Source organism: Pseudonaja textilis, chromosome 1, assembly GCF_049901715.1.
Source record: "Pseudonaja textilis isolate UNSWEBS1 chromosome 1, rPseTex1.2, whole genome shotgun sequence".
Lineage (NCBI taxonomy): Eukaryota > Metazoa > Chordata > Lepidosauria > Squamata > Elapidae > Pseudonaja > Pseudonaja textilis.
Window position 1 is genome coordinate 274509807 of NC_141990.1, and position 19976 is coordinate 274529782.

At 36.0% G+C, this 19976-nt stretch overlaps 1 protein-coding gene across 1 annotated transcript in view; it reads right to left on the reverse strand.

The window, feature by feature from the left end:
• The window catches only part of SPRED1 (sprouty related EVH1 domain containing 1), an 80288-nt gene that overhangs the window by 20092 nt on the left and 40220 nt on the right, over positions 1 to 19976 (reverse strand). The window contains exon 2 of the mRNA XM_026710479.2: positions 9085 to 9259. Within this exon, the coding sequence (XP_026566264.1) occupies positions 9085 to 9259 (175 nt within the window). The remainder of the gene's footprint in view (positions 1 to 9084; positions 9260 to 19976) is intronic.

Sequence of the window (19976 nt, forward strand, 5' to 3'; positions counted from 1 at the left end):
GTCAAGATATCCCTGGTTTTTCATCCCTGCCAGCAAGTTTGGCTATACCTGAACAGAAGCAAAACTGTCTTTAAAGTGAACTGATTCTGGACTATTCAGATATGTAATAAACAAGTAACTAAATAGTATTTGAAAGTGACAGCTTTCACAAGTGATACAATATTGGAATAGATTGCTTGATATGCCCATGTGATATCCCTGCGTTGCAAGCTGCACTGTGGCCAGTTTGACCCAAGAAGTCTGTTTGCATATTTATTTGTAACCTACTTTTATTATTTTTGCAAACAAACTCAAGGCAGCAAATATATCCAACACACCTTCCTCCTCTTATTTTCCGCCCTGTTTGGGTTTGGGTTGAGGGGGAGGGGAGAGAGGCGGGGAGAGAGGGGGGGAGAGAGACTGGCCCAAAGTCACTCAGCTGGCTTTCATGGCTCAGCTGGGACTAGAAGTCACGGTTTCCCTCCTTCTAGCCTGGTGCCCTAACTACTAGACCAAACTGGTTCTAGGCAACTGACTAATCTTGTGTTTCCGTTTGTGGCACCTGCCTTTTGGAATGAAATTCCTAATGATACGTGGGTGGCTTCCACCTGAATGGTGCCCTGCAGAGCTTTAAAGACCTGGTTCCTCTCCTAGACCTTTGGCTAAGGTGGTTTGAAGCCACTGCTAGGGATCTGATATGTTTTATGTATTGATTGGATCTGCCATTTGTTTACTGTTTTATGTAGATTGTTATTGTTACACTGTCTTGTACTATCAGACACCCAGATTCAGTCTGGAGTTGGGTGGTGGTCTAAACTGAATGAAATGAGTGAATGAATGAACCACAAACATTCTTCCCTGGCTGTCCAAACCTAATTTGGATGTGACTAGGATATCAGTAACTATGACTGACTATATTATAGTGGTTAAGAACCAGGATCAGAAAAAAATAGATTGTAATCTACTCTTAGCAACAGAAGTCTATTTGATGGCTTTGGGCCAGTCACTGTGGAAATATAGAAAAGGGAAAACTATATATGTCACCTTGAGCTCCTGAATTAAACGCAGAATAGAAATACAAGTAGTCCTCATCTTATGAACACTGATCTTATGAATCTCAATCATGGAGTGAACCAATAGTTAAACAACATGTCACATGATTGCTTTATTCAAAAACCACAACCTCAGCACTTCCATTGTATCTATTAAGCAAAATCCCAAGTATTAAGTGGGAAGAATGAAAGCTGCCTGCAGAAGGATTTCAGCTCCATCCTCCAGTAGTCAGCTCTTTAAGAATGAAAAGATTGTTGTAGGGGTTCAGACCATTGTAATTTCAGACTGTTGTTAAATGAATGATTGTAAGTCAAGGACTATCTGTAGCATAAATAATTCTAAATACATATCTGGTTGGCCTTTATTGAAAGAAAACCCTTGATTTGTTAGGGCTTTGCTGTCTAGTATCTCTGTTAATGTTCTTAGTGCTGTATATTAAAACGTTTTTCCCCTAAGAAAATAATTTCACAAAATCAGTATATGAACCTATTCTATTTATTTAAACAAATCCAGGTTTTCTTCTTCTTTTCTGTATCTATGCAAACAAATGGGGATTTCTTTATTATGGACTTGTGATGTAGTTGCTTTAAGGAGCTGTAGACAGATGTTATATTTATGCCCTTATACATAGTGAACACCATTTCAGAATCAAATCCAAACCATTTTACAGCCATTGTCAATTTCCATCAACTGACTTTTGTTTTATGACGTTCTGTTTCCAAACTGATTTTCTTTCCACAGAATGCTGTTACGTCCTCTTCAATTTTCGATTAAAAAAACCCACTCAAAATACGTGGATAGCATCCAGGACTAGCAATTATAGAAAAAAAATGTGATGTTTTTTTCAACAACAACCCTGATTAATCTATCCAACTTTTAGTTTCATTCATTGATATCCTCCCTTTCAAGAAGTAATACAAAGATTTCTTGCCTTAACCTATGTCACAGGATTAACCAGATTTTTCTGTTCAGTTCAATATTTCCAATCTTTTTTTTGTCTCTCTTTTTTCCTTCCTAAAACTGATTGTGCTAAATTTCCATAGTCATTGAACACTAAATTAGGGAAGAAGCATGATACCAAGCAATGACATTTTAAAAATTGTCTCTTTACTTCTTAAATTCCTATTCTGGAAGCCTTAATGGTACAAGTTTCAAAAGCCTTTTTCGTTGTCTGAATATGCTGTTCTGAATTGATTAAACAAAGGCAACAGAGAATAAGATATGCAACAGGCAACAAACCAACTCATTATAAAATTGGAAAGCAAAGTAAGTATCACTTTAAAAGCAATAGCATCTGACAATCTAAAATACTGAAACCTGCGTGCCTGCTTAATGCTTCATATAAAAGGAACTATCAGGCAATGTTTACATAGCTTAAAACAGCAGCAGACCTGTCCAGGTTAGAGTGGAAGGTAATTGTTCAAACTAGACTGGCTGGAGCCAGATCTCAGAAGGGAAGTATAATGAAGGAGGAAGTGTGCAATTATGTCAAGGGTGCTTTGTGCAGAAAGAGTGAAAAAAAAACTGCTTTACATTCCAACAGAGGTCTAAACAAGCTGGGTAAACAAGTCCAGAAATAGTCTCTGTCATTCCAAAGTGAAACTCATTTCCTCAGTGCTATCTCTTTTCAAGATACCAGGAAGATTGTTTGTCAAAAACATGTCAAGCAAGTATTCTCATTCATGAAAGTACACCTAGTATTTTGCCACAAGTACTCTCAATTAAAGCAAAATAACTCAAAAGATCTTACTTGCATAAGACTTCTCTAATCTTGTGCTTTCTAGATGTGATGGAGTCACACCCACAGAATTCTCTTCCCCTGTCTAAATTCCAATGCATTGCTCTTTTGAACTGGACCTCTTTCTTGCTACCCAACCCAAACAGACAGGCAGCAAGTATACATCAAAGCACATCCTAATGTATGTTTGTTTCAAGTTAAGTTCTATTCTTAATTTCAGGAGTGAATTGCTGCAAGAAAATGTTTAATAATGTAATGCCAAGTAGGTTTTAAAGGTTCAAAAATCAAGTGAAGTACAATCCCTCCTTTTTGCCTTCCTTTTAAATTCACTCCACTTTACTATCTGAGGTTTCAATTCATGATTTTGAGCATCTTGACTTAAACTCCTGAACCTAGTGGACCGGGATGGCCAGGAATGCTGAGATGGGAAGTTCAATGTATCTGGAGGGCTGGAAGTGACTGAGTCAACCAGTCAAAGAGGCTTTACAGGGCTGAAGAGTAGAAGTAAGATAAAATAAAGGTATGGAAACCGGTCCATCCACATTGAATGACAGGACAACTCCTAAAAAAACCAAAGGCAGGGGTACCTAATGAGTGTTTAAGTCTGACCTATAATTAGTGGTTTATGACAGCCTTCCCCCCATGACGAATCAGCTGTCTGCTGAATCTTTCTCCCATCTTTTCTTTCTCTCACTGGCTCTGGATATCAGTGCTAATCAGAATTTCCTCTGATTTTTTTTTGATAAAAGTTTTACTTTTACAACATAATACAAATAAAATATCTTTTTTGAGAGCAGCATGATTCCAGGTTATCATATCTCCATACATAATCTCAGTAACATATTCATCTTTGTATTCAATTTCGTATCTTGTCACTGTTTTATCAATTTCTCAATAATTTTTCCCTTCCCTTACTTTCCTCAACCTTATTTATGATTATCTCATTCCTTTCTAATTCAATTACGTATCTTTTTCTAAATTTCTATATCTTTCTAGTCATTATATTTGTACTTTTGTCTGTCCTGTTTACAATTTCATACGTTCTTTTTCCATCATCATCCCGAAAGGGAAAAGAAGAAAAAAAAAAAACAATTCCCTCTCCTTCCAGGCATTGAAAAGCAAAGTTTCCCCTATGATTACCAAGTAGAGTGTGTCACCTTTATTTATATCTTATAATTGTTATCCTTTCAAATCTCATTAAACATTTAATTTATACATTATACAATTGTAACATTCAATTTCTAATGTCTATTTTATATCATATAACTTCTATCAACCAAATTCCACTTGGTACTTTCCCTTAAAAATACACACAAGTTCTAAAAAAAGAAAAATTATATAACAATAATGAATAAAATGGTTATTCTATTCCAATTCATCCTGACAACTGATATTGATTTCATTATAAATCTTTTACATTTCTTTTCAATTGTATTTTATAAATCATTAAGAACAATTACAGTATTTTCATTCCTTCCTTTTAATCCCTCTTGTTTTACTTTTATTCCCTTTCTCTCTTTATTTCATTTAATTATTAGCAAACATTCCATTACATAACAATACCAATTTTTTCTTTCACTTAAATTACCTATGTTTCATATTTTCTAGCTCATTACTATTTCTAATATAACACTATCTCTTGTACCCTTGCAGAATCCTCTTTTTATATTTTTAACCATTATCTTTATGTCTTTTAAATAGGCTGATACCTTTAATTCTTGTACGTTTCCCCTCTTTATTTCCTGTTTCTGTCCCTTATAACTTCTTTTCCTTTTTATCTTTTTCTCATCACCCTTTTTGTCTCCCTCTCTCTCTGATACTCCCCTCTGTAATCCTATCTTCTGCTTCTTCCTAATGTTATATTTACTTTTCAGACTATTCTTTATTTTAGTTGTTTCCTCAGATCTTGAATTTTTAACTCCCTTTCTCCCCTTTTTCCATTTTACCCCACGTTGAATTGTTTGGTCATCAAAGATGGCTTCTTCTTTGTCCAGCCCTTCTTGTTCTTCAAGCATTTCTTGTTGTTTTTCATAGTTCATAATCTCCATTTCTAAGAATTGAAGTACAAAGCCAAAGGATCCTCCTCCCTCTTGCGACTCTTCTTTTATTCTCTTAAGGTTCCATTTTTAATTCGTCAAGGAGTACTGTCATTTTAAGCACTTTTAAACAACCTACCTGGTTAATTTTAATTCAAACCACTAAAAATCCAACACCCAAACTTCCAAAAATTACCAAATAATCCAAAACTGTTTCTTCTTGCTCCTTTTTTCCATTTTCCCTTTCCTGGGGCTCTGTTATCTTGTAACAAAGTTTCAGTTACAATATATCCTTTGGAAGTCTTGTTAAAATTTCACAGTTAATTCTTTTTATTTCCAGGTGGTACTCTCTGTTGTTTCGAAGTTCCACCCTTGCTTTTTCCCTCCACTTTCCTCCTTTTGAAGGCTTTAGAATATCCAGAAAGTCTTTATTTTCTCTGTGACACTTTAATTTCAGCTTAAAATTGCCTGTTAGTGTCAGAGTAAATTAACACAAATTTCTTACTGAAATCTCTTCTTTTTAGCATTCATTTGTTCCTTTTCCCTCTCTTCGCTGCCACTTTAAAAATCTTCTTTTGGTGAAATTAGAGAACAAGAAGATCAACAATTTTATGAAGTTTGGGATCTTTTTTATCAATGGTTAGATAATAAAACACAATAATAGAATATTTAGATTTAGGATATAATTTTTTTTGATATTATTTTTATAAAACCTTATTAAGATAGATTTGGTATGATCTTACAATTCGTTGCAAAATAAATTAAGTAAATTATAGTTATTTCATTAAAGTATGAATTAATAAAATTATAGTTAAATGATTTCTCAGTAATGATACTAGGTTATACAATTGTTGATTGATAATATGAGTTATTATGTAATATAACTATATTAGCGTTTAGGAAACGGATGCACACAAAAAAAGTGGTAAACCAACTGATACACTGTTTGTAAATTTATGAAGAAGGATGATGTTTTTATGTTTTATGTTGTATGTTTTATGTGGTTTTGTTTGTTGTTAAAATAAAAAACTTTAAAAAAAATCTTCTTTTGGGAACAACACTCTTAATAATTTTAGTTTCTTGCTCAGATGTTACCTCTGCTTAGCCTGGTCTGTCAAGCTCTCCCCTTTGTCTTCCCTCTTGCTTAATCTTGTCCCTTTGGGTTCCTCTTTGAGGTGGCCATTTCTGACCACTGGTGCAACTGCCTTTGGGAAAGGGAGTAATGACCAGCCAAGGAGGAGATGCAGCTCCCCTCGACTCAGCTGGCAGTCTCCCCTCTCTTTGCCACCTCTAAGGGGTGGCTTCAGCCCCGAATCCAAAGGATCAGGGCGCTCCAGCAGCGAGCATGGATCGAAACTGCGCACGATCTCAGATTTTCTCAGATGGTCTGTCGCTGAAGAAGCCCAAACTGAAAGTCAGAATTTCCTCTGATTGTTGTATTACCTTGTGATTCTGTACATATATACACAAGAACACATTGCAAAAGGAATAGCAGCAATGACAAAATAATGGCCTTACTGGGAAGCAAGATTTTTTGCTAGCTCCATCTTAATTACTGTTTCAAAGCAGCTTTTACAAAACTTTTCTTATAATAGTGTACTGTTGACATACTACACTGAAAGAAAAAAGTTGTACTTGTTAAAAATGGTGAGAAATCATAAAAAGTACATTCTAGCTGCTCAGAACCTTTGAGTCCATGCCAAATATATACATGGTAATATATTTTCAGATAGGAGAATGATTATTGTTGCCGTCTTGTTCTCCATTCGTACATTTTTAATGATGGATAAAGACACACCTTACACAGAAGTACCATAGATAGTGACTTTCCAATTCTATCACTTTTTCCTTCCTCTACAACTAGCCAACAGTGGCCACATCATTTGGAAAACAGCAAATGTCTGTTGATTTCCTGAACTGTATACTCAGTTCTAGGTACAGAAGAAGTAACAAACAGCTCCTCTTCACTGAAAGCAAACAAACTGCTTCACCAAATCTTTCCTTCCTTTCTTCTCCTATGGTTTGCTCTCTGGTAGTGGCTTCCCTTCTTTTTGTTCTCTGCTTTTTCTGACTTGATAGCTAAGGTAATATCTTTTCAAAGAAAAATATTTGAAATCCAGATTTCCTTTTTTCTTCAGGTAATAAAAGGGTCAATAAAAGATGGCAGCAGCAGTGCCATTTGTTGACTATATTGAAACAATGGTACTAAAGGGATTGCTTAGTTGGAAAGCCAGGAGTACAATGTGGTAAAGTTTAAGACAGAAGATGAAAAGAAGAAGAAGCACAATAAGCAAAGTCATCAATTTCAATGTGTGTGTGTGTACTAAGTGGGATTATATTACTATATATAACTGGACAATGCACTGAAACTCCTTCTCTCATCCATATTAAATATTCTTCATGATTTAGCTTATTCGAAGCAATTATTTCACTATTCCCATGCAAAACTTTACCAACATTACTTAACTCGAACAATTTGCTTCAGGTTCTAAAATGACACTTTTGAAGATATTCAGGTATAAATTCTTAACAACTTTTTGCTGGTGGCAACATTATGCAAAACTGTAAGGGGCAACCATGGAACAGGTTTCTTACAATGTAAGAAACTCTAACTAACCCTTGGATTGAAAGTTGTTACAAAAGGGCAGAAAAGTAGGCATCAAAAAATGTGCAATATAAGAAAAGGACCCGGATCTAAATTTGCAACCCCACTCTCTATCAATAGCTTTATATATCCTTAAAAACCAACCATGCTTCACCACATCTACAGGCCACTTCATACATACATGATTTTAAAAATCAGCATGCATTTAAATAGCAAATCAGATATTTAACACTAATGATTATGACTAAATCTTTATATATTCAAAGACTATATTATTTACCTGCTGCTCTGTTGAGAATAAGAATAAAGCAATTTCACAAGCTCTACATTTAATTTAAATGGCAAAACAGTACTCGGGGGCAGATATTACATGGATTACTATGCGCCAGTCTGATGGTTTCCCAGTTATGTGGGAGCTGCCTTTCTCTGAGTGCCTCTTCTGAGTGGCTATAGGTAACATTTAAAGAAAGTAATCCATCTAGGGAGTTTCCAAATGCCAATTCCAGATCTTGGTCTCTAACCTTCTGGCTGAGTTGAAACCCTAATCTTATGTAAATGTAACTTTCATCAAGCTAGTGCTTGATGTTTAAAGAGCTCTTTATTTATCAGCAATTCAGTGAAGTTATATCCAGCTGCACCTATAAGCATGATAATGTGCAAGAAATGGATATCTGAATTATACTAATGAACAATTCTATTCCAAACAGGAAACTAATAACCCATTTAGTTTGCTGATTTCCTGCAATTTATCATTTCATTTTTCTGGCAAAAGTCTATTTTAACTGGGGGGAAAAAGATTTTTGTTAGTTGCAAAAGGATATGTATGGCAAAATAAAGGGATAAGGTCAGGAGTGAATGAGTTTGAATGAATGTAGATTAAATACAAAAGTAACTAGTATGAAAGAAGACATTGAGATATTTTGGTCAGACAGAGAGCATTAAGCACATTACAAAGTCAATCTATGAAGGAAAAATAAAGAGAAAAAGAAACAGATCCTCAAAAAGAGACATGAAATTTAAAAAGCTAAAGGCAATGTATGAATTAGATTTTATCTTATTTGAGTTCTGCTTCCAATTAATTTGCTTACTATTTCTTACACTTTTTCTATGATTTGTATAGTGATTCTTATCTTGAAATGGATTAATTTAAAACAGTGTTTTTCAAACTTGGCAACTTTAAGATGTATGGACCTCAACTCCCAAACTTCCCCAGCCAACATGGGAGACCACGGTCTTAACATTTAACACTGCAGTAAATTTAACAGTACCAACAATACATCTCTTTCAAATTTTGCAATTCTTATTGTGATAATTATTACAAATCACTTTAAACAATTTTTAGGTGTCTCTAATGCAAGAAATAGGAATATTCAATGGCTTTTTCAAGTAACCATTTTTAATTGCAACCAACAGTATTTTCCAAATGACCAGAACATTTTATGAACTTTGAAATTTAAAACCATTTACTAAAATGTATTTAGGTGTGTATATAAATGTGCACATATGTCTGTGTGAGTGCGCATGTGCACACACACACAAACTCACAAAGAGAAAAGAGTAGGGGAACAAACACACAAGTATAAACAATAGGGTGTTGCAAGCTGTTTCTTATGGAGTTACTTCCCTTTGACTTACAATTAATATCACAAAACAGACATAATAATTATTTTTACCGTTTTATCCCTGAGACGCTCCCCATGTATAAGAAAATCAGCACAGCCACTTTCTTCTTGGTGAATGACTTTGAAAATGGTGACGCAGCTTAGTCCACCCCCTGCAAGTGGTAACCATCCACCACTTGAGTCATCACGGGTCATCACCACAGCTCGCACACGGGCATAACTATTACTGAAACAGATTAAGGATAAAGAAAAATAAGTTTTCTATTTTGGGAATGAATATGATTAAATTAAGTCAGTGCAATAGCCACGTTAAATTATACAAGCCATCTAGTTAATCATACAGTTTTCAAAAACATTTGATATCCCATGATTGTCAGCAGCATTGGGAATCTATTTGGTAATCTGAACTGATTACTGAAGAGCTGTGGTGGCACAGTGGTTAGAATACAGTATTGTAGGCTAATTCTGCTGACTGCCAGCACTTCGATCTGTCAGACGGGCTCATGGCTGACTCAGTCTTCCAGCCTTCCAAGATCTATAAAATGAGGCCCAGATTGTTGAGGGCAATATGCTGACTCTGTTTTCCAATGTTTCTTATATGAAAATGGATCCAAGATAGACACTTTACTGCCCAAGCAAGATCAAATCACTCTTAATAAATCTTCTCTCCCCAAATTTACTAGACCACATTAGATGTGATAGTCTTGCATCAGCATGTGTAGCATGGCAATATTGGTCAGGGCTGGTAACCAGGGCAACACATTATTTGATGCAGTTCTGTTTATATTCAGTGGTACATTCTCTAATTTGGTGAGAAAGGAGTGGATACAGATTGGATCATAATAACTTGCCACAAGAAAGCATCAACTAAGTAGGAGATAATCACAATGTTTGCTTACTTGATTCCTGCAAAAAGTCACTTAACTGCCAGTAAATGCATACTTAATTTTATCATCACTGCCTTTTTGGGATATGATGATGGAAAGTCAGCATCCAGTAGAAATTAAACAATAACAGGATTAATGTTGTATTCGTCCTTTTCCACCCTGATATTTAAGTTGAAGCTTTTTGGAGGAAGAGTTAAAAGATTATGAAAGGGACATTTAAAGCACCCCAATGTAATCTAATTATAAAGTACAGGGCATAAAGAACAGTTTTAAATTTCCTGTTTATCAGATGGGAAACAAAACTTTTAAAAAAGGACACTGATACATTTATTTAAAAGAAAACAGTTAATATGCTTTTAGATAGTCTTTGGTACTAAAATGCCAAAAGATCAGGTAAGGGAACAAATTTATTAGATTTCAAGATGGAAGGCACAAGTACATAAGAGCATACCATTTTAATGAAGAATAAAATTAACACTATTCTTCTTTACTGTATTTGTACCAATCAGATTTATCTTTTCTTTAAGAACTTCACTGCACTGTTACTATGGATCCAATATAATAAAAAATAATACAATGTGGTAAACATATTAGAACAACAAATGCCTTACTATCAATAATACAACCAGAATCCAATTATTACCCACTCAAACATTCTGGAAGAGTCCCATATAGTGTTTATTAGTACTTTTGGTAGATTAAAAGACTGGATTTAGCCAAGAACATCTACACAATTCCCATTACTAAAATCAGTGGGAAAGCCAGCAGGAACTTGCAAATTCATCAGAGGAACATATTCAAGATTACTTTAATGGAAAAGGACACTCAAAATTTATTTACAAGCAATTTCAAGTACTTACATATGCATTCTTTTGTCTGAAAAATGTTACACTTCAGATCATTTTTCAATGGATCCCAAAGCTTTTGCTTTTATTTCCAACCCAAATTATGAAAAAGCAACGCCACCTATACTGCAAATGTGTGAAAGCTCACCCACTCTTTGTATTGAAAAAGCAAAAAAATATGTGGATAATTCTCCTTAACGTAAACAAATTTATGTTCTATCTGTTGTCAATGCATTTCAGAACAATATCTTGGGATGTGACAAGGAATTCTGAAATGTTTAATAACAGGTAATCTTATAGCCTAGTTAGAATTCTGCACAATCAGAGATCTCTGTCTATTAAGTCTATAAACTGAATATCCTGTTTATGGGCATATGAAAATATGAAATGGGAACAGTTTATTCATTTTTTGTCTGTTAGTATTAAATGAAGCTCTATTCCATTCTCCTGTGAACAAATGTAGAAAGAAAAATACCAGTACCATGTCCAATTTCCCCTCACATTTAGGGATACAGGACAACTATGAAATCTCCAGTCTGACTATGCCCTTCAATCAGCTTCTTTAAATGTCACTTTTTTGATATGGAAAAGCCATCATTTCCTTGCTTCCTCCCCCACCCAACAGCCACCATTTAACTGCCTGCTGGCCTTGGACTTATAATTTCCTGCTGGCTTCCCCACGGACTTTCTCCTTGCACAAGCTTCCCACAAGCAAAATAAATGGGAAAGCTGGCTAGAATTCAAAGGAGGGGAGGGAGAGAGGAAGATGTCCAATGTCACTTGCCAGCTTCCCACAATCAAAATCAATGAGGAAGCCTGCTGGTAGTCGGAAGTCGCTCCCACTTCCATTACTTGACCCATAATCATTCTGTTTCTGTTTAGGTAAGGAACTATCTCTGAGATGACGACCCAACAGGACATCGGATGTCTAATAAATATATGTATTTGTTGACAGAACAGTAATTGTCAGTAGAACAAATTTCCTTTTCTCCCTGCATCCCCATAGGATTCCTAAGGGTAAATTTCATGCTACAGTGATTTACGGGAGAGGACAGCAATTGCATAACAAATTCAAACATACAGCCTAACTTTCATCAACTACACTTAAATGTGCAAAACCACAAAAATAAAGATAAATGTACACACGTTCATTACCACACTGAAATGCAACCATGTAAGGAGAGACGCTAGTGCAATAAATCAATAGGGATCCAATAATATTGAGTTCAAAGCAGAAAACTGCCTTGGGTCTTGTGTGTTACGCCCACTGTATCTATTAATGGCTCCTTAAAGAAGATGTGCCTTTTCTGGATACATATGGTAGCTGTGCAGCACCCGGTTCTCTTTTGTCATATTCTTACTATATGCTAAATAAAACATAAAGTCCCCAGAAAATTTGTGCCTGGATGTTGCTGCCTTGTCACCATAACTTTAATTCAATCCTGTGGGATACCACAGTTTGTATGTGAGCCCAGGAAATGGCACAACTGATTTAAGGAGTTGCTGATAGGGACAGCAAGCATGCCTACTATATTCAAGTAACTTTTTATTTAAAAAATAATAATTTACTTTAAAAAAGCAACTATGTCAATTATGCATTTAGTAATTATTTCCCATTGTCATATTAACATTTAACGTACAAAGCTTCATTAAGTAACGAAGTATATTTTCTTCACATTTGGACAAAACACCAGATAAATGTTAATACAGTGTAACTTCATACTGTACTTTGTATGTGTTTCTATCAAATCAGACCCAGAGGTGATATTCATCAGGTTCTGATTAGTTCTGGATAGTGGAAATTTTGAGTAGTTCGGAGGACTGGCAAATTCTACCTCTGACTGGCCCTGCCCCCATCTATTCTCTGCCTCCCAAGTCCCAGCTGATCAGCTGGGTCTTCTTTTGTTGCCCTACACAAGAGAACAGAGCTGGAAAGCAGGTTAATGGGGTGGGGAGGGAATGGGATTTTGCAGTATCCTTCCCCTGCCATGCCTACCAAGCCATGCCCACAGAACCAGTAGTAAAAATTTTTGAATCCCACCACTGACCAGACCTAAGAGTAACAATCCAAAAGAACAAAAACATGAACCACAGACCAAAAACACTGAAGAGAGAGTGTATTTTTTTTTTGCTATTTAAATATTGCTAATTAGACCATAATGCAGAATTAAGTTAATCTTCAAGTTGGGTGGGGAAAAAATAAATAAAACAAAAGTAACTTATAATCAGTATTTTAGGATATCCAGGTTTGGAGAGAGACTATGAAGGGAGAGGTTAAAAGAAATGACAAACACATTCATTCAGTTGCTTCACTGAGTTGTAAACAAAATTCAAATCTGTACTAATGTTTTGAATGCAATGTGTTCCTGGCAAGAATTCTTCTTGACTTAGTTGTCAACGAAGAAAGCATTTTCTTTTAGTTTGCTACTGTACAAGCTATTCAAAATTGGGAAACAGATTTTAAAGGCCATGTACAAAATGGTGTCAAAGTATGGAAGGCTTATACTGAAACTTGTATGAAGATTCAGTGGTTCATAGTCAGCCATTTTTAATACAATGATAACCTATATTCTCCTTTGGAGAAATATCAAAACATCAAGGGTGAACATAGAGCTTACATTTTAAAAGAGCAGGAATCTGCTAGGACAATGCTGCTTCTTCCCTCTATGGAGGAGGATTGAGAACAGATCTTATGTTTCCTTCCCTTCTCATTCCCACCCTGAATGCTTAATGATTGCTGAGAGGTTCAGAACTGGTTTTAAAGTAAAGCTCCTGGAACAATCAGGATAAGGGGTTCTCTATTGCACTCGCCAAGAATGACCCCATATACAAATAAATGCAAATTCAACCCTGAGAGACAAGGACAGTATCCATTTTGATGAATTACAGGAAAGAAATCTTGGAAGCTGGCCTTGCTATTTGTTAATTTGCCTTGTAAAGTTTTCAGTTCACTGTCCATACACAATATCTGCAAAATGCAAGGTAGCTTTTTTGTCCCTTTGGTCACATCATGATTCTCCTAAAGGGAACAAAAAGACCAAACAAAGAAACAGGTTGAATACATGCACATGCATACTTATACACCCTCTTCTGGTGGGAGTATGCAATTTATGCAAAGGGGGGGGTATATAAAAAGTTTCTATGTAACAGGTATGTGCCTGTGGTATATGCACAGCTTCTCACATTTTTTTCCTTGTAAAGCTGGAAGCAGAAATACATTGGAATTTAGATTTTCTTTAGCAGATTTATGGCTTGCCTTAGTGTGCAAACCAGAAATTGTGCTCTAAAATAAACTCTAGTCCTTGGGTCCCCTAACCTTTTTGATTCCAGGACTGGCAGTGGGGGAGGGGTTGGGTTCGTGTGCACAACCTAGATCCCTTACATGCTCAAATGAAGCTTTGTGTGCCTGCCACCTTAACAAGCCTGGTTAATAAGCCGTGCTGGTACCGATCTGCAGCCTGGGGGCTGGGAACCCCTGCTCTTGTCAATTTCCAAACCAGTTTTAGCCCTTCAATTGCTTTTGGAAGTTTATTTTAAACTTAATTTCTAATTTGCCCATAAGAAAAATACATGCTAAAGCAAAGTGGTGATCAAGTAAAAAAGCTGATCAAATATAACAGTGTTTTTTGTACAGAATCAATCTTATGAATGAGCATTGCCTAAATTATTACTTCCATATAACCTATGAAAGATCATATGTTAAGTGATTATGTATTAAATCTCTAGTATCATTTATAAAGTAGGAATAATAATCTAATACTGTATAAAAGAACACATAAGCTAGTAACTGTTTTAATCAGCCATATATAGGGACATACATAATTACTTTAAATTTGCAATGTCTATTCCAATATTTAGAATCTTTTGTTACAAAGAAATCAGATAAAGTGATACTTTTGACGATAAAAAAACAGTCAAAATATCATATTGCATCAAACAACCACCAAAGGGAAATTATACCCTAGAAACATTAATTATATATGAAAAGATGTAGAGCAGATGACCTCAAATCCTTCGACAGAACAAGCGGTCAAATCTGTCAAAACAGCAGAATGTTGAAGTCACTTTGGTATCACTCAGTTGGGTTTGACAGATAAACAAGTCCTTCCACCTCAGCCTGTTTCACTTGTAATTATAGTTCTTCCAAGTGGTCACCTACTATATGAATTAACATGGGTTATGTACCTGTACAAAGCCCTGTTAGGAACCTGTTGGCATTTGTATAAATTCTTTGTGAGCACCTGCCCTATGGATCCCATATAATCTTTCCAAATTTGTATAATTTGTAAAACAAACATAATGGATCTGAAGTAACAGTAATATTGCCTGGAACAGTGCAAAAAGAAGGTTGTGTGAATTCCCAGTTAATTACTCCAAAAAATATCTCAAAATACAAACATTTGCAACAGAAGTTAAATGACTGTGGCAAAAGAAAACATAAGATAGTACCAATAGTAACAGGTGCCCTGGGAGCAATCCCAAAACATGTTCAAAACCACTTGAACACCATTGGTGCCAGCAAAATCGGTCAATTGCAATAGGCAGGTTTACCCAGAACAGCCTACATCCAGCAATACTTTTAACGTCGTCAAACACCAACATTTGCCTATCGGAGTGCCTTGGGAAGGACTCCATAGGTGGGTAAAAATGTTAAATCCAGTCTAAGCATTTGGCTATGTGTTCAACCATCAAAATAATAATAAAGTGACCATGATTTCAGCAGTTATCCAAGGAAGAAGTTTTGGATGGCACTTCAGAAAAGCTGAGCATTGATTTCCATCTGTCAATTACAAAAGACCACACTGTTTGGATTCGTACAAATATTACATTACGACATCCTGGGTTCTTGGGAGGAACATGATGCAAATGAAGGCCAACATTAGCTAAGCAACTGACAGCTGTGTATATAATAATAATTATTCCAACAGTTTTAAGCTCCAACCCCAAAGATTTCTTGGAATGGAAAAAAAGACCACTTCATATAATAATTTAATTAAAAATTTCATTTACTATGAATATAATTTTTACATGTCTGTAGAAAAGAGGGAATATTGTATTCTTTCAGATTTGAGTTCCTTATGGTAAAAAAGTTTGGTGCAGTAATTTATCTTGTGGACCAAGTAATTGTTAATATGTAAATATTCGAAGATAATAGTTCAATCAACTCTGATTAATATCAGGGACCAGTAGCTATGATCAATAAAAAAAGCAACATGTTTTGATCCTGAAAAAATTACAGATCCAGGCTTTGGAGATTTATTTTATCTTAAGAATGTCAATTCCCCCCCCCCCCCAGGCATCATATAGGTATTGCTAATTAACTTCAGGTAAACAGTCCTCAATCAAATAGAATTTCCATTAGCAATGATGCAAAATTATTTACAAAATAAAAGTTCTAACTTCAGTTGAGCAAAGATAAACCAATAGAAGCTAGAAATAAACAACTGTATCTTTATTTCAGACAACAAGGACTTAAGTTGTTGAATGATGTACCTTGCTACCAGAACGGAAAAAGTTATTCAGAGGTTGATATTGAATATACTGTAGTTAACATCTTTTTTTTAAAATGAAAATCTTGTTCAACCCTTTAGCTTTAAAATGAATCAATTTATCTATGAAAAAACCATAATATTTTAGCATATGATACAAGGACCAACTGAGCTATGATAGGTACCTGAGTTCCAGCTACAAGGAACAAATTATATTTATGGGGTTAGTTCTAGCTCCTTAACCACAGAGGTTCATCTCCAATTTTTCAAATCATCTCCAATTTTTATGAAGAGCAGGATGCTATCAATTCAAGCCATAAATTCAAGATGCTGATTATATTTTATAATAACTTTTATCACTAATAAACTATAACTACCACCATTACAGAATCAATTAAATGCTGATTAAAGTAATTAAAGCAATTAAACTAATAGTTTAGATATGGCTGTTTAAAACTTTTATAATGGTAACATCAATTTAATAAATCCAGAGATTTCAGAAATGATTGTTCTAACACAATTCTCTGAACAACAATTATTTGCTTATATTTTGTTTTTTCTTGTCTAGCTAGTAATAAAATGTTGGAGAAACCTATGGAAAAGTATGGTAGAGTTATTTTAGACACTGAAATGATGTGTCTTGTTTTCTAGCAGATAAAAAAAACTATTTACAGATATATTTGCTAGAAAAGTACGTGACATTTTCTATGTAGTTTTCCTATGCCATGCCAATCATAAAAGGGATTATACACATGGATTATAATTTAATTTATAATCCACATACCATTATTCAATTGTTAAGAAAACTCAAGATCTGGTCTGTGCCTGGATAAAAAAACTGCTTATTTTAAATGAACAATTCAAATCTATTGCATTTAAGTAAGTCATTTAGTTTCATTTTCCTTGAATTTTATGATATAATCATTTTCATTGTATTAGGCATACTGTACTTTAAGATCATGCCCTACAAGTTAGTCATTCCTCCCCACCCTCCAATTTAAAAATCCTGAAAAATTAGTTGCCTTTTGGTTGCTTTTATTGTTTTATTGCTTTTACTCCAACTGTTCCAATCCTGTCTGAAGGTTGATTACTAGAACTATAGTCAACCCATTTTTTTTTCATTCCCTGCACACAATATTTCTTTTCTCTGCTTCTTTTCTTTATCCAATCTGTTAACAGACCTGTTACCTCACTCAGGGTCATCTCAGTTTATTCTAGCCTTTTATGTTAGACTTAGTCCAAAGTCCAAGTATCTACTGGATCACTTCTGCCTGTTTCCTACAGTAACGCTTACTCTTGGAGAATTCTCCTTCAGCATTCCTTCATACAAAAATATGTTTGAGAATTTTGTCTTTTAAGTTTTATATCTTGCTCAGAAAAAAATGAAAACAGACACTCATTTTTGATGGATCTCCTTTCAATGGCGTTACTCTACTCTACACCAGTTTCCTAACCTTTCTGGCTTTGCAGACCAACAAGGAGGGAAGAGAGAAGGGATGTTCCATGTGAGCAGTGGGTGACCAAACATGCACAACTCCATTTGCACAAGCAGTGGGCACACGTGCCGGCAGCTGGCACAAATGGATCATGCACAGACATATTCGCCCGCTGTTTTCCCATTTCCACAACCTGGTTCCGAATGGACAGTGGGCAGTGGCCTGGGATTGGGGACCCCTCCTCTACACCATTACATTGTGTTCTATATATTGAATAACAGAGGTTAGGTTTCTAATAGGGTAGAACGGTATCTGCTGAACTTTTATTTTAAGGACAGAGTGAAACTCTGTTTCCTCCAGGTTTTTTCCTGTTTCCTCCACGTTATAAATCAAAAACTGAGTTTTTATTTCAGAGTTATGATGTTTATACATCCTGTATATTTTAATAATAAGCAGGAAAAGCAATGCTTGGATTTGCACATATTCTATGCCAATACATTACAATATGGGTGTCACATGATGTATTACAATGGTTTTTTCCCTTTGTGGAGCTGAGATGGGCATGGCCTGCAAGTGAGGCATTTGGCCTGCAGGCTACCTGTTTGACACTCCTGCATTATAACATCCTAGGTTCTATGGAGGCAAACACCAGCTAAAGACTGGGGTTTGATGCTAGTTCGCCTCCTCGTGGTGCACCGTAGATAGCCTCGTAGTGTGAACCAAATGATTAGCAACAATTGGCAGCCAGACTACATTGAAGAATTGGCAGTTAATGACAGTTGGCAGCTGGACATCTTTGTAAAACTCCTGGCTCTCTAAGTACATGGCAACAGATCACCAGCATCGGTCAACTCTGAACAGGATCCGTACCCAACATGGTGTCTGCCAGGACTCATTGTTTAAGTGGGGTCTTGTCTCTATCCCTCAGTGTGACTGTGGTGCTCCTCAACAAAATATCCATCACATTGTGTCCGAATGTCCATCAAGAGCTTACACGTCCCAGTGTCTGATTTTTTCAACATAGACCATCCTGTCCTTGAATGGCTGGGTGGACTGGAGATTAACATTTGAACTACTATAAATCCATGTATTTGCCATGTGCTAAATAAATAAAACCACTAAAGAACTGGCAGCTGTAATTTCACATTTTTGTGTATATAATAATAATAATACCATGTTTCTCAGGAAATAAGGCAGGGGCTTGTTTTTTTAAGATCCCCTTGAGGGGTGTCTTAATTCCCCCCCCCCCCCACGCACCCTTGCCTCTCCACCGGGCTGCTTCTTTAGCAGCCGCAAGGAGCACCCCATGCACTTCCTTTCTTGCCTCCCTGTAGCTTGCTGTCATCCACTCCAGAAAGCCTGGCAAGATTCCCAGGGTGGTGGTGGCAGCTTTGGATGAGTGACGACTGTGGCAAGGAAAGCAGGGATCAAAAGAAGTGGCGCGGTGGCCAGACTTTCCAGAGTGGACTACAGCAGGTTACTGGTAGGCAAACAAGGAGGGGGGGGGCGCTACTTTTGGCAGCTGCACATGCGCTTAAACAGGCCCAAAATTTTGGGGCAAGCCTTAAATTTAACCACATGTGCACAAAACAATGCTGGGCCTTCATTGGGGGGGGGGGGAGACATATAATAATAATAATCATCATCATCATCATCAACAAAATAACCATAAAGTCAATTGCAAAAGGCAGCTTTACTTGGAACAGCTTGCACCTTGCAATGATACCATTAACATCATCAAATATCTACATCTAAGTACCCCAGGTTTTGAAAAGGACTCAGTGGACAAAAATGCCAATTCAGTTTGAACATCCAGCTGACTATCTGATGAACAACAACAACAACAATAATAAATATAGACTACAAACAACGGCATGACAAAGTAGCAACAAGGGAAAAGGGAAAGATCTCAAGAAATACCATTTGCCTGCAAGCAAAAACTGGTGAAGTCATAAAATAAGAGAAAGGAATAGAAAAATGAAGAAGACAAAGTGCTCTGGCACTTAATAGTTCAAACAGATAGGCACCTGCTACGTAACACCCAGACTTAACAACTGTCGATAAGAAAGACAAAAAAAAGTCTGGTTAGTGGACATGGCAATAACTTGAGACAACAGAACAGAAGAACATCATCAAACAGCAATGTCTGCTTATCCTACATCAGTGATAGCTAACCTTTTCGTCATCACGTGCCGAAAGTGCATGCCTGCACCCATAATGCAATGCATGTGCGACCCCAGCCCCCTGCGCATGCGTGCGCGACCTTTTTAAAGTTTAGTCGATTGA